The sequence below is a fragment of the Ammodytes marinus genome (genome assembly GCF_949987685.1).
Source record: "Ammodytes marinus genome assembly, chromosome: 16".
In the NCBI taxonomy this organism is placed as follows: Eukaryota; Metazoa; Chordata; class Actinopteri; order Uranoscopiformes; family Ammodytidae; genus Ammodytes; species Ammodytes marinus.
Window position 1 is genome coordinate 22,944,578 of NC_137220.1, and position 16,037 is coordinate 22,960,614.

Below are 16,037 nucleotides of genomic sequence, written 5' to 3' on the forward strand. Positions count from 1 at the left end.
TCTTAATGTCATGCTTTTCTTTTATGTTATTTGTGAACAGGAAATGCTCATGTTTACTAGCATATATTATTTATTGTGTGGATTAGAATTTTGGCTCATGCAATGTATCTGTATGATTATCCGTTCCTATAATAAACATACAACAACATACACACACACACACACACACACAGGACAAAAGAGTAAGTGAACTACTTATAACATTGTCTTTTGGACCCCGATTCCCTGTGAAAGCTACACGTGAGATCCGCGTCGTCATCCTCCTCACACTAGCAGGACTTGGCACTCCTTGTTAATACAGAAAGGCACACACCCTCTCTATTCAGCTCTTACAACCGTCTTCTCATAAAGCCTTTCAATGGCTGAGGAGGGCTTTGTTTACCAGGAAGCTTCAGTGGTTTAAGTTCATGTATGTGCAAAAAGTTCTGATTATCCACTGTGTAAACCTATGATCAGAAACATATTGCATAAGGACATGTGGTTAGGCACAGGAGAATATTTGAATGTAATTTCAACTGAATGAAGGTGGAGTGTTATCATAAAAGGTGTAAATATAAAAGAAAATCCCTTAACCAAGTTATTTTACACCACTGAGTTAAAGGGCATAGTTATATAGTCGGCTTCCTTGGTGCGCACCAGTTGAGAGCGGATACATTGTTTCGTTTTTGAGATGGTTCGGTTCGCGTTCAAAAAGGCAAAACTCAAACGGTCACGTGCACGGAAATGCTGACAGAGAGTTTGGTAAGTAAAAATTCAGATTGCTCGCAATTTCTACCATGGCCTACATCACAGAGCAACGGCCGGTTATTTTCATGATTAATGTCTACGTATGGAGCGCATATTGTAACAGCTACAATCTATTAAAGGTAATGCCCACGTTACAATAGCACAAGGACGGGCGGAGCATATGGGCGTATGCTCTGACAACGTGCGCTGCATAACTTGATAACATGTGCATTTAATGAAAGACAGAATGCAAAGCATTGGAGCATTCCCTCACAAGTCATACAGACAATACTAATGAACAATGTCTATTGAAACAGTCAGAGAGGATCACAAATAAACCCATATAAGTTCAGTAATGATATACGCCATGGGACGATAAAGACTTTGCTATTCTTTTCATTTTCCAGTCCAACTTTGTCTGATTTGAAAAAACATTAACAGTGTGTACACTTGGGTGTGCATGTGTGACAAAGGCTCAGTAACTCTCAGCAGAGAATGATATCATCCTTGTCCAAACAGTGCCATCAGTGTGTCTCTGTCTCTCTAATGCCAGGAAGTCCTTGCATGAATCCGTCCATTTTCAGTAGATGATATCTCGTTCGATACCCAACGTCATGATAACAGGCCTACCTTTGTGGCTGCATGTCAGCAAACAAGCAGATGCAAATCTAGGACAGCTTCACAAATAACAGCAGCACTCTGTCCTCTAGTTACTTCTCATTTGCACTATTTCTTTTTTTCCTATCCGTTTTTTTTTTACACAGTCACCATGATGTCACTCCCGGAAAGTACTATTATACTATATCTGAAGAGACATTGGTATTTGTATCCAATCATTAATGTGCATTAAAACCTTTTGGGGAAACTGTATGATAAACTTGCCGTTACTTCTACACTGCCCAAATTACAATACTACACGCCAATATTTCAAGATGTTATTAAAAATGAAATTCATTGCTAATCAAGCATTTCCTCTAATTTTTTTATTAAGCAATGGGAGTGTACCACACTAGCTATTCAATAAGAACATTCTTACAGACTGACTGATTATAACCATGGACACAGTAAAAGAAAAAAAGTAGTGGTATGCTATGCTAATAGCTCCGGTGGCGTAGTGGACAGAGCGCGTACCATATTGGCTCCGGCCTTCGTTGCAGTGGTCGCGGGTTCGAATCCGACCCGTGGACCTTTACTGAAGGTCATCCCCCCTCTCTCTCTGTCTCCCCATTTCAACTCTGTACTGTCAAATAAAGCTTGAAAATACCAAAAAATTATCGTTAAAAAAAACAAAAAAAAAGGGTAATGTGAAATGCCACACACACACATGTTGCTATTGACAACAATGGACAAGCTATGTTTATCCTGAGAATCATCTGTAAGAAGGAGTGAGGGAGGGCATCAGACAACAAACACTACACACGTAAATCATTCCTCCCTCTTTGGAAAGCACATTCACTATATCTGGAGGGTCAGTTAATCAATTGTTTGACAGTGGCTTTGAAGAGTCTGGTGAATTGGCTGCTGCTGTTGTAAACTCCTGGGGCTAAGCTCTTACAACCCGTCTGTATGTCTGCCTGTTTGTCAGCCCGGCTCTGTGTCTTAATCCTAGCACTTGGCCTTAAATCAGATAAGCGAGCAACAGCAGTTAGCGAACAATCTGACTCATGGCTTGGTGGGAAGGTGAAGGAGAGAGGGGAAGTGAGAAGGGAAGAGGGAACTGGGGAAGGTGACAGGGAGGTGGAGATATAATGGGGAAAAGAGTGAGACAATTTGCTAACCGAAACCAAGCATAGATAAACAACTACAAAAGGAATAGCGGAGCTGGGCGTAGCACCTGTATCTAAATCTCTGTGCATAATGGATTACATTGTACAGTTGTTTTTCAGTAGCAACTCTGGACAGACTTTTAACATTCTTCCTTGTGTGTTGCGCTTGTTTGTGCACGCGTGTCCACTTGTATCAGGGAGCATGTGGATGGATCAAGGTGGCGCAAAAAGAGGAATGCATCCAGTGAGTTGGTTTTGTGGAGCTGACAAAGGAAGCTAATAACAAACATGGACACTTAGCACATTGTTATCCTACAAACTTATTGTTACACTGGCTTTGGAATGGTGCGTCTCATGTGTTTGGAAAGGGTTTGTTCATGTCTGTGTGTGTGTGTCTCTGTCTGTCTGTCTGTCTGTCTGTCTGTCTGTCTGTCTGTCTGTCTGTCTGTCTGTCTGTCTGTCTGTCTGTCTGTCTGTCTGTCTGTCTGTCTGTCTGTCTGTCTGTCTGTCTGTCTGTCTGTCTGTCTGTCTGTCTGTCTGTCTGTCTGTGTGTGTGTGTGTTCTAATGTGTCTCACCTCGCTCTCCTTGTTCTCATACTTGTTGGCGTTCTTGCCTTGGCTCTTCCTCCTCAGTTTCTTGAGGTCGGCCTGGGAGCGCTCCAGAAAGTCCTGCTTCAGCTTGTGTTCCATCTGGTACCTCTTAAACGTGGCCTGGAGAAGAGCAGAGGTCCATATCAATGCTGGAAACATCAACCCTCATATTTGCCAGAAACTTTGTCGGACAGCACAATTCAGCAGAATAGTTTACATAATAAATACTGACTTGTAATTTTAATTGTCCATGTAAAGATTGATGATTTGATGTAATATCTCAGTTTTAGTTTGATTTGATCCATTTAATGAAGATGCACATTTGACACACATCTATTATGAGTAAGATCAATACAATGAAGTGTGAATGATAGATATATCCAGCTACCTCTGTTCAGCTTTGCAGACATTTACTTATGTGCCGCATGTCAGACTGAAAGTCATATTAGTAACGGTCAACGATGTGCCACTCTTACTTGTTACTTAGAAGTTATTCTTCTGTATTGTGTTGCACCAATAATTCTGATTAGGACATACTGTACATTAATTACCATGACTGCACTCACCATTACAGAAAATGATAGCCGTGAATTGGTGCACACTGGACTAGATTATAAATTGTTGCTCAAGTGTTTGAGTGTTATTTCAACCCTCATGACATTGCATATCACAGCCTGTATATGATCGAATTCAATAATCAAATGGTTTACACTTAGGCCTTTAATGAAAACAAAAACATTATATGACCGTGTATGTTCCATTGAGTGGGAAGGATCAATTACGTCTGACACAGAATGACTTGGACACACAAACATGTACATACATGTGCACTATAGTGCAAGTACACACACACACACACACACACACACACACACACACACACACACACACAACTCACTGTCATGTATTTGACATCCATGTCAGTCTTTCTCTCCAGCTCGGTTATTATCTCCCTGTGGAACCTCTTAAACTTGAGGAGAGGAGGAGGAGGGACCAGAGAGAGGAGAGAGGGAAAAGAAAGTGGTGATTAGAAACTTAACTGGAGGATTGCAACAGTTTGTCTGACTTGCTGTCAGTGGAAAACAGGATAAAATATTGTAGGTCTCAAAGAGAGAGAGTGATCATTTAAAGTGTATCGGAGCCTGTGTGTGGGGGTGAGAGAAAGTCCAAGGTTGCTCTTATGAATGAGTCAGACACAAGGCGTGGGAATGCCCACAGACTTCTCACTCTCATTATTGTGAGTGTGAAGTGCTCCCATTACCACAGTCATGTGGCGTTGCAGTGGTGCTGCCCACCTGGGGCGGACCAGTGAATCAGAAGACAAACAGATGACCAGGGGACACCTTGTCACACACCTTGACGAAGTCTGAGCAAGGTGTTCTCCCATCATTTTCCCCTGGCCTAAATCAATGCTGTGACTCACCAACTGGACTGAGACTCCTTTAACAAATCCACCCACTCATGATGCTATAAACAACAGTGTCTCAGAGGAGCGCCTCGCATCTTCTCTGCCCCAAAGCTCAACTTTAACAAGTTGTTTTTAAACTCTGGTTTAGATTTGTATATGTTTTCCCAATGTAAATGTTATGTTACCAATTACTTTTTATATAGTGCAAACACTTTTTTTGGATTAGTGGATGGACAGCAAATGAGTCAACAGCAATAACTTAATTCATTCATTTCTTAAAATCATTTATCAAAAGGACAAGACCAATCATGTGAGATTTAACAAGGTAAATCCCTTTTCTTTTAATTATTTGCAATATTACTGTTGTGTTAGCATGCCAACATCCTAGGCTGTACTTACTTTCTTAAAAGGTGAAGTTAGCAATTCTGGAGAATACTTGTTCAAAACAAGTGTGTGGGCTGACAAGTAAACGGTGTTAATTTACAGACTAGGCTCTGTAATCTGGCATGTTGCTAGTTATGGTAGGCTACCTTAGTTTACAGATCCTAGGCTGTGTATTAAGACCAGAGTTTTCCCAGCAGACACACAGTACTGACAGGTTGTGGGTCATGAGGAGGTATTCACTGATGTTGACAACAAGTGTTCTCAAGAATCTCTGACTCCACCTTTAATGCAACATTATGTAACAGCTCAAGTTGGTGTTATCTCGGGGCATGTTCAGACCTGCCCCCCCTGTTCTCAGCCAGGAAACACTGTGAACCAACAGGTGCAAACCAACAGGTGCATGTTGTTTCCCTTCCTCATCAAACCTATTTGTATTTTGCTTTTCCATAATGTTACTGTAGTTTATGTAGGTAGGGAGGAAAGAGCGAGAGAGAGAGAGAGAGAGAGAGAGAGAGAGAGAGAGAGCTGCAGGTTGTGACTGTTTATGATGCAAAGTGAATTGAGGCCGCCCTTGTGGTTGTATAGAATCATACTGAGCAACAGGTTACCTCACCTATGTATTTAGGTGAGGTCACACAATTAAGAGAGCAGTTAAGTTACACAATGTGTTTTAGTTCGTATGCAAGTGTGTCAGTTCAAAAATCCTATCCAGCACTCACATTTTCCTCCAGCTCCAGGTGAACCTTCTTGTGAACCTCAGAGATTTCCATCAGCACTACACCTGTTCCACACAGAGAACAAGAGAGGGGAGAAGGACATATACAGGTTAATGTCAGAGGAAAGACAGAACCGCACACTCATTTAATTGTTTGGTCTTGTTTGCTTTTTACTATCAGTCCTATCTGAACAGATACAATTTAAATGTAAGAGGTATGTGAAGATATTGTGGAACACTGACTAAAGTGTGCACTAACAATGAACAAAATGTATGTGCTATATAGACATTGTATCAAATAATTTGTTACTGAGAAATTATGCAAAAAAAAATCATCACATTTTCTGACAGATAACGTTACAAAGGATTGTTTGCGCTGAGATGAAAGGAAAATAAATAAAATGTCTGGACCAGCCAGAGAAAAAATTGTTGCTCGGCTTATCAAAAAGAGCTCAGACGACGGGCGGCCACAAATGATAAACTGTCCTTAAAGGTGTTGTTCACAAAAGCAATCAAATAAGGATTATGAAGGTCAATCAGCATGTGCAACATTGTAACCAAATGTTCCTATTGCTAGAGTACCAACACACTGTCTGTCAGTCATTTTAAAAGTGTTAAAAAAAACTAATTATGATGGTACTTGTATTCATAGTACTTGGGGTATTTTACTAAAGTGTTTCTCATAAATACAAACCAACAACTAATACAAAAACAAACTAGACTATATTGCAGCCCTAGATATTTGCATAAAGCACTGACCACTGATATAAAAAAAAACAGCACACAGTAAACCCGCTTGTGTCCTTGCTGTGGAGCATTAAGCATTATTATGAGAGCAGTGACTCTACTCTCAAGCCAGATGGCCCTTATGCTGACTTGTGTCTGTCTCTAGCATATTGTCTGTGGCCTGGATAATGCCGCTCACAGACAGAAAGGACTTTTCGGTGATTGTGTGTAATGCGTGGGCTTTGGCGTTGACCAAAACCATTTTTAACACTGCTCAGAAGAAGACAAATATGACAAATCAACAAAACTACTAACAGCTGTGGCTACAACTTTAGGTTTAAATGTGTATGCCGTTTAAAATGTTACAAGATGGAGAATTTACTTTGGGAGAGACAAGCTTAACATACATTGCTTTTCCCACCATAATTATAACTAAAGTGTGTGGTTTTGTATATAATTGTATACATAATATTTACATATAATACTGTTTCCTTTGTATGCTAAATATGTGTAGAATACAGTTCAGATTAAAGATGGTCTGTCTACCAAGAGATCATGTGTTTTTAGATATAAAAAGCAAAATGCAATATTCAGGATGGAAACTTGATACTGCATCTTATTCCTTTTTCAGCACTGAGCCTTTCACTGATGAACAGCCAACTTGTGTGTAACAAGTGGAAGACCTGAGCCATCACAAACAGGGAGGCATTGGCTCGCTGACTAAACAACACCGAAGTCTTTCAGTTTTTCCATATAAGGTTTGTAGAAGTTGTACAACAATATTGCAACAAGTATGGATAAGGAGCCGTCTACACACACTTTAGAGAAAGGTTTTCTAAAAGGGAACAGCTGTCCTTGTGCCTTTATGGTTGATTATGTGTTCAAATTTAAATAAATCCACTCATCTGGGTTTAAGAAGGTAAAATTGCATCAGTGGTGGTGGTGCCTCCAGTGGAAACAAAATCCAGTTTTCTGAAGCGCTCTGACGTGTACAAAATGAGCCTGACAGATGTTCAATAGGCTTCCCGTCTGATGCATCACTATGACCTGTACACATTCATCAGTATGTAAACAGTGCCCTTCCCCAGGCTTGTCTTTCTACACCGCCCCTACACTGCCTCTCCTTGCCTTTTGGGCGAGACTGGCTCTTTCACTCACAGTTCTAACAGCTCAGCAAATAAAAGCCGACAGATCATCACAGTAAATCTGCCTTGCTGTGACAGAGCCAGATAATGGGGGGGAACAATGGTTGAGGTAGAGACAGTGTGTAAAGGTAGCGAGGCAGGAACTGATACAGTAAGTAGTAGTACTGAAGTAAAAAGGGATGTTGACTGTGTTAAGGTGCTGCAGATAGCAAAAGAATATAAACAACCAATACAGGAAATGAGAAAGTAAAAAGATTTTTAAAAAAGGAACAGGAAAGAAAGGCCACCACATTCCGCAGAGGGACCCTGGGTTAGAGTGACTCACTGACTGACACTTTTGACCTTAAAGTCCCTTCATCTTTCAATAGGATACTTACAACATAATCTTAAAGGTTTCAGCAGGCGTGGTATAAAGACAAATACCTGATGGACTGGTTTGTTTGAGGGACACACAAAGGGACGTGAGTCATCAACGTATCACAAAATCGGAATGACAAAAGTAATACAAATGTGTCATGTTACGAATTGCTTACACGTCAAAGGATTCAACAGCCTTTTATTTTATTCCAGCAGTTCACACTCATTTGTTTATTGTTGTCAAGGTCCTTACAAAACGTTGCCAGGCAACAGGTGTTCTCGTTCCAGAGGGCGGTGTGAGGGCAAAAGTGTGACATGATGTGGATTAACACCAGACGCAAACCCACCGCCATTAGCTAACAAAACCAAACAGAGATAAAGCCACACAGTGCAGACGGGCTGCCTATACAGCGCTGCGTACATACAGCATGTAAATGGGTCTGGATTAATGCCTGGACACTAGCAGTTTAACTACACTATTTGCAGGTGTGATAGCTGTTATTTGTGTATGCAACACAAAAGGTAGCCTCTGGTAAAACGGCAAGATTGACTGACACCTGACAAGTAGGTGTAAATCATGCAAAGAACCATGTCATGTTCTGACGAAGCATCCTATAGAATAACAATTGGGACAAAGAACCATTCTACCATTCTACTCACAACCACGCTCATCCGTGGTTGTGAGTAGAATGGTAGAGATTCCTTTGTTATTATGAATGCATTGAATGACAATGCACAATGGTAACTTGATTGCAACAGATATAACATTACAACAATGTTCTCAATCTCCATTCCTAAACCATAAGCTCAGTAGAAGAACTACTTAAAAGGAGCTACGAGGAACTTTGAGTTTCGGTTGATTGGAGCAGCACCTTTGAAATAAAAACAACAACTTCATACTGTTTTTTTTTTTTTTTAAGATATTTTTTGGCCATTTTTATGCTTTATTGATAGTGCAGAGAGACAGAGGTGAAATGGGGCAGAGAGGGGAGTGACATGCAGAGAACGACCGCGGGTCTGCTGCTGGGCCCGGGGACGCCCTACCAACTGAGCTAAGGGCGCCCCCACAACTTCATACTCAAGCTTATTTTGAAAACAACATTTAGCTAGGAAGCATGCAAAGCGGCACACCGTTTTTGCACTGTGTTTGACTGTGGCCAAAATAATCCTGGCATCAGAGAAAGCCACCTGACACACCATGCAAACATGCCTTGGATTATGTAAAGTGGGCCTGATGCCATGTGAACAGGCCAGGACCATCAAAAGACAGTGTGTGTGTGTGTGTGTGTCTATGGAGCATCTGCAAAGCTCTTGCTTGCAACAGGAAGAGATTGGATGAGATTCTTTTCCCCCCGCGTACAACAAAACACTGCGTTATCCTGTTGTCTTACAGGCTGTTAAATACTCTTCAGATTGTTTTGGGCAACAGCTGTCCCTGTCAACAATTCTCAGAGGAAAACCAACAACATATTTTAGGTTGCAGCAACAATAAAGTCTCAATTTCAACTCAAATGACTGTGAAAAGATACAGTATAAAGACTGGATACAGCAAAGCCCAAACTCATGTCTAGTCTATACTTCCAGGTCCTTCAGTACTTAGTTAAAGCTCCTGCATGGTCCGACCAGAGAAGGAAACAAGTCATGAATGAAACAACTGTTGACATTTGAACTGTGGCAGAGGCGTAGGTAGGAGGAGGAGGAGGGAGACAAAGGAGTTAAAAAGGAAGCAGGTAGGAGGACGAGGTGCAGCGATCCTCCAGTGCCTCTTGAGAGTATCTGATGTCTAGTTGGCTATGCGTCACTTTAGCTCGGGTTACCGACGGCCGGGGCCCAACTCCACTACGTACAACAGCAGTTTCAGGAACTAGACGCAGACATATTTTTGTCAAACACCTCACGTTTCCTGCAGCAAGAAAGTTCTTCCTTATCAGACATTTACTAAGCTAAGAGTCTATAATGGAGTCTTGAGATCCTGATGTCACAAATGCAGATAGGTTTATCTTAACAGCTTTGAACTGTTTGAATGCCGAACATCAGAACTCATTGGTATTGCAGTGTCCGATATCTTAATGATTATACATTTCTTTGTTGGTGGTGATGTTATTATGTGTAAAGTTAGGAAGGCTTAAGCAACACGGCAACTCTAATTTAAAAGAGCAACAAATATACACAAATGCATAAAGGTTTCTCTTAACAGCTTTGAATGCAGAAGAACATCAGAACCCAACTTTTGAATTGCTGATTCTAATATTAATGTGTGCTATATCACATAACTATGGTCTTAACATTTTAATTTCTTTAATGGTTAAAATAATTTAGATTTGGTGGGACACCCGCCCTGGTTATAGAGCTGTGTGTAGCACACACTCCAGTTAGAATGCATCTGGGTTTACTGACTGGTTCATTAGACGAGTTGACTTCTTTGTTTGTTGTGTGTATTTATTTAAATCAGCCTGTGCTCTAAATAATCCTTCATGATGACTTGGACTGAACTGATCTGTTTTGAGAGACCAAATTGCCTCTCCCTGTTCCCATCTGTCTCCCTCTCATACAGGGATTAGCGAGTGCTGGAGTTTGTCCAGAAATTGAAGGGTGAGGGTCACTCACTCGGTCAGCAGTGGACAGTTTGGCTCCACCCTACAGTGCAATGCACATGACGAGGCAGATCTTTCAGATTATCTGTCTTTTTTAAACATTCAAAACAGGTGATGATAATTGTGAAAAAAGAATCTCAATCTAATTACTAGATGGAGGCTATAATTATAATCAACAGTTTAGTTATGTCCCTCCCCTCATTTCCTCTTCATTTCCTCTACAGGAAGGGATATCCAAACTGTACCCATCACAAGGTCTTATTTACTGTTATGCTATAAACAGTTCTTTCTTACAGCAGGAACCAACTTTTAGATGTATGAGGACATTAAATACAGGTTATATGCTGTTCAAACAAGTGTGCTGTATGAATGGTAAACATAAAGGGTTTAAACGTTCTGCCATATGACTGTTGAGGTCTAAAAGAAAAATATGTTGCATATGTGATCAGAGATACAAAGGGAGGCATTATGTTCACATCACGAACCAGTACACAACATGATTAAGCTAATCAACCACTTCATGATTTAGACAAATGTGGCTGTTAATATTTGTGGAGAAGATGTAACCATGGTTGCACACAGAACTAACCAGACTCCTTCAGCACTTCTCAAATCAGCCTGTATTGTCAAATGCTGCAAGTCACTCAAATCTTCACAACCAAAACAATGAGTGTTTCCAACGTGCTGATCAAAAGGACATGGAGGGATTGAAGGCTGGGATGTGGAATCATTATCATTCTTTTGCACAATATAAACCTTGACTACCAACTTTCAGATCTAGACGGAACGGTGAATGTTTCAAAAGAAGTTTTTTTAAAGTGCGCCAGAAAATTGACACCAGTACAACAGCAGTTGTCATTTCCCGTTGTGTTGATGAATCTAATTAGCAGTTTTGCTGCTAATCAGCAGGGGAGTAGACAGACAAACAGTGAGTAAATCAAAGTGTGCCACTAGTGGCAATGAGTGCCAGACATCTATGGACACAAATTAGCTTGTGGGAACTGAAGCCTGGGGAGTTGGCTACAGTGTATTTCTAAGCGTACTACACACACACACACACACACAAACACACACACAGAGTGGTGCATCCATCACAAGCATCCTGGTGGCATTAATCAACATATCGCTGCTGCTGCTGTGTTCACGCTACAGCGCTCCCTTTGCTTGTGTATCTCAATGACAAGATATGAAAGCACAGACTTGTATTTATTCTTCTTGTTTACTTTTTTTTCATCTAAAAAATGTACGACAATTTGCCTAAAAATCAGCAGCAATGCCTTTAACTGAAGATACGAAGAGACCAAAAACATTGATTGAAGTTTGTTTTCATATTTTATAGATTACATCTAAGGCTTTGCATGGATTCTTCATAAAATATTTGATCATTACACATACTTAGGAATCAAGAGAGACCGCAGAATGTGTGGCGATAAGGAAATGTATTCATATGTGACGATGTTAGATAAATAATGGTAATATGCCGATGATGAAGCAAAGTAAACTTAGACTTATACCGTTCGGGAAACACAGGATGTTCTGGTCTGCCTGCCGTAAATCAATTTGTCTAAATTCCCCGGGTGATCGTACCTGTGCAAAGGCATTAATAATAACTATATAAAAATAAATAGCATTGTTTTCACTGATGGACTTGTTTTGCTGTTACAGGTCATTTATGATCATCAGAGGAACACTTGGACTGTTTCATAGACATTGAAGATGTTCCTCGTAGGAGGTTTAAAGAGCAGAATGAGATACACTACACTATGACTGATTGACTGAATGAAGAAGAAATCTTACCGACGACATCCATTCATGCCTTCAGCTAACACTGATAGATTGCAAACATAATACAGTATAAATGCACCCATGGAAAACCAACAAGAAATAACATAGGGAAGAAGGAGGAACTCTGCCCACAGTCTGCAGATCTCCTTAAGTGGAAAGCCAGTGGAGCGGTCAACATGGAAACTTACCTAATTCTCTGGAGACAGGAGACACTGCAGCATTCTCCCCAATCTTAGACACTGCATCAAAATACAACTTTCCTGCCAGGGTCATTGCTGGGAAAATGATAGAATACTCATTAATTATTTGTCAGAAAAATGTGGTATAAAAAAAAATATGGGCATATCCCTAATGCCTGTTGAAGACCACTGAAAACACACCCGCTATGTTCTCAAAGGTTGAACTAGTCCCCCAGCCCATAGGAAAATGTAAACATCTATTCAAGCTAAACCTGTATAGCAAAAAAAATGAAACGTGTTCAATGAGCATTGGCTGTAAGATAATACCTTTTTTTTATCTCTTTTTTGTTCTGACACTGGAGTGGGCAAATGAGGAAGAAGCTATGTCCAAAAACTCTCTTAAAAAGGTGCAGTCAGCTATTCTGGGGAATGCTAGTTGTCAACATCACTTCTTGTAAAAAAACAGTTGATATTTCCCCACGATTCGCTGTCTGTCTGTCTGTCAGTACACAAAAATCCAGTGCTCTGTAAATGGGAATGTTGGCAGCTACGGTGTGCCCCCTTTGTTTACATATTGGTCACCTGATTGTTTTTGCAGCGCACACACACACACACACACACACACACACACACAGGTAGCGGGGTCGTGAGGAGATATTCACCGATGTGGACAGAGAGTGATTTTTGACAACAAGCGTTCTCCAGAATTGCTGACTCCACCTTTAACCAGCCAACCTTCAACGTTCTAGTAGCAATAATCAGTTATACTATATCTGTAATACTGTCAATGTTCATTAAAGTTGTAAACATAAAGTAAAAAGACTCACCAGCCACTGATTTCTCATAGTTCTTGCCCAGGTTGACCAGGTTTCTGAGTCCTGGGTTGAACTGTTCCATCACACTCTGGGTGGGTGGAGACAGAAAAGTAGAAACAGTTAGTCATACGATTATTCAAGCTCTTAATTGTAGGGTTGTTGAAGCACTCCTGAGTTTAACATGTGGGCCGTCCAACCGACTGAGTGACATCACAAGTGATTAAATGGAGGGGAGAGAAACCAAAACACACCCAGTCAGTCGTGTCAAAATACCCTGTTGATTATGTATTAACACAGGAGCTATGCGCTGGCTTGTAGGCACATATTCACACACATGTGGTGCCATGCAAGCAGCAGTCTGTCATTCATTCTTCAGGTCCAGAAGGCTGAAGAATGAAAGACAATTCTTTGTACAAGGCCTAGCAAGTCGTGATCCACCAATTCTGATTCTCACACCTCTGTCAAAATGTTACATCACAAGCTACAGACACCGTCACTGTATACTGACAGGGCGGATAGGGAGTGACACCTTGAATTCATTAAATATACAAACTGAAATCAGCAACTTTTGGCAACTTGACAACACCACTCGTTCGCTGCACTTACTCATGCAAAGTGTCATCATTCTGGGATTCCTGGGCTACTGTTGATTTTAGCGGGTGAAACAACGGGGATGGCTGGCTAAGTGTAGCATGTTGCTGTATACTCTTACCACAAAACACACACACACACAGCCAGGCCAGCTAAATTATTAAAGCAGGAGTCTTTTTCCTGCATTTCATCACACCAAGGAGCTGTGGGGGCCTGTCCCAAAGAGGAAGCGATGCAGGCTAGATTGTTGTTTAAGAAAAAGGCTAAATGCTGGAAAGATCAAATAAAAAAAACATTGTCTCTCTTTATATAAACTTACCTTCTCTTTGCCACCTGTGGAGTGCAGCATTGCAGGCCTGGCTAGACACTGTGATAAGTGACTCACGTCTATTTACATATCATGTTGTTTCTCATTATGTAACTTTGGGTGTATCTGAGAAATGGTAATTTCCTAAAGGTATATTCTTATTATAACTGAATAGACCATCTTTACTGACGAGACAATTGGATCACTGGAACACTGTATGAAGTTAAAAGGCTAACTTCAAAGTTATTATTTAATTGTTTTAGTTTACAGCAGCAGGGCCCTTCTGTCTAAAAACAATTAGGGTCTCATGTTTAACACTAAGGATTACATGTAGAGAAAATATGTTTTAGTGCATAGTGCACCTTAAACCCCAATGCAATCCCATATCAAACAGTAGGCTACCCCAGATGAAGAAACCAATGAGGGCCATACAACTGTTTTGAAGGACGCTTCCCCCCCACTTAGAAAATAAATTCAACTTCATTTGTGGAGTTGATTATGCTGATGAAAACACGGGCAACACTTTAATGAGGAAATAGCACCAACAGGGTGGGGCAATTTTCTTTAAAACCAGAGATCATACCTCACTAATAGCTGTCACTGGCTTCCACACTGACTATAGGCTATACTACTGAAGCAGAGGTAGCCTAAATAAAGAAAGAGGATGTTATATAGGCTACTACTAGGGATGCTGAATAAGCACAATGCTCTCCTCGAATGTTAAAAAAACGTATTTGCAGTGTTGACATTTATTTATAATTGGCTACTTTGTTGTTTACATGAAAAACACAGCAGCCCAAAAGAAACGGATTCCAGGTTGACTTCAGCCGTCACTCCATCTTTTTCTTAACCATCAGTGAACAGGTAGGACTTATTTCAGCTAGCTCGACTACTCTCATTAACCGAGGCTAATTTAAAAACACCTGTTAGCCTGCAAAAAGTCTCGCCTTGGCATGGGGAAGTTATAGCCTACTACAGCAAGGTGTAACTGTGTCAGCAGCGGACACAATTAAATGGATGCAAGGAGCGGAGGTAGGCTGTTTTCTTCTCTTTTTTTTCGTGTCGTGGTAGCACCTGTTGTGTTCACGCCAGTAGGCGATAGGCTATACCCACCTTGTATGTACTTTCAGTTAGCTTGGACACATCCTCCACGTTCCTCGACATTTTCAATATATCCCTCGCGACGCTCCACAAAGAAAAAAAAAATACAAGAAAACTGCAGTAACGCCACAAAAAAATTAAAAAATAAAGATAAAAGGGTCCAAGAAGGGACAGACGTGACCAAAGCTATGGGCACATGAAATTCCTCATAGCCCGCAGTGGACGCAAAACGCACGCATACCAACAGAAAAAAAATATGACACACAACTGGGAGGAAGGAAAAGAAGAAATATAAGTCCAGTGAGAGAGAGAGTCCAGCTGTGTCCACCGCTGTTGCTGCCTGCCGCTGCTCTGCGCGTGAGCACTAAACAAAGCTGAGCTGTCAAACTTGTTGTAGGTGGTGGTAAGTTCAGACCGACAAGGGGAGGAGGCCTCTGGAGTCAGGGAAAAAGGTGGACGGGTGTCAAGCAGACAGGAATACAGGATAAACCTCCTATTCCGGTTGGTTACTTTCAAAATTAAATATTTCTCTGGCTCATCAAATCCTGATTTTTGACCACCTGTGTTTGTTCCAACCTTTCTGAACACAATTGGACTACTGTGACATCCAAATGAAGCTGACCTGCTAATTGGAATTCCACTGGGGAACAATCTACAACTTCTGTTAGGCTACTATATACCACTGTGATTTAAAACGTACTTCGTAAGCTTTCTAGTTGTCTATTTTACAGTTGGGATTCAATAGATATCATCCAACTGAAGATTGTGTCTAGCCTATTTTATTTTAACTCTCACAATGTTTAGGTTTCTTTTGAGCGCTTTTATTTTGACAGCAGCATTGTTCTAG

At 40.8% G+C, this 16,037-nt stretch overlaps 1 protein-coding gene across 2 annotated transcripts in view; it reads right to left on the reverse strand.

The window, feature by feature from the left end:
- baiap2l1b (BAR/IMD domain containing adaptor protein 2 like 1b) overlaps nt 1-15,518 on the reverse strand; it is a 28,600-nt gene extending 13,082 nt beyond the window's left edge. For both annotated transcript variants that reach the window (XM_080044413.1, XM_080044412.1), the window contains exons 1-6: nt 15,203-15,518; nt 13,204-13,279; nt 12,386-12,472; nt 5,595-5,656; nt 3,982-4,053; nt 3,069-3,203 (exon numbers count right to left, since the gene is read on the reverse strand). In XM_080044413.1, coding sequence (XP_079900539.1) covers nt 3,069-3,203; nt 3,982-4,053; nt 5,595-5,656; nt 12,386-12,472; nt 13,204-13,279; nt 15,203-15,253 — 483 coding nt within the window. In that variant the 5' untranslated portion in view covers nt 15,254-15,518. The remainder of the gene's footprint in view (nt 1-3,068; nt 3,204-3,981; nt 4,054-5,594; nt 5,657-12,385; nt 12,473-13,203; nt 13,280-15,202) is intronic.
- Between the last annotated feature and the right edge of the window lie 519 nt (nt 15,519-16,037).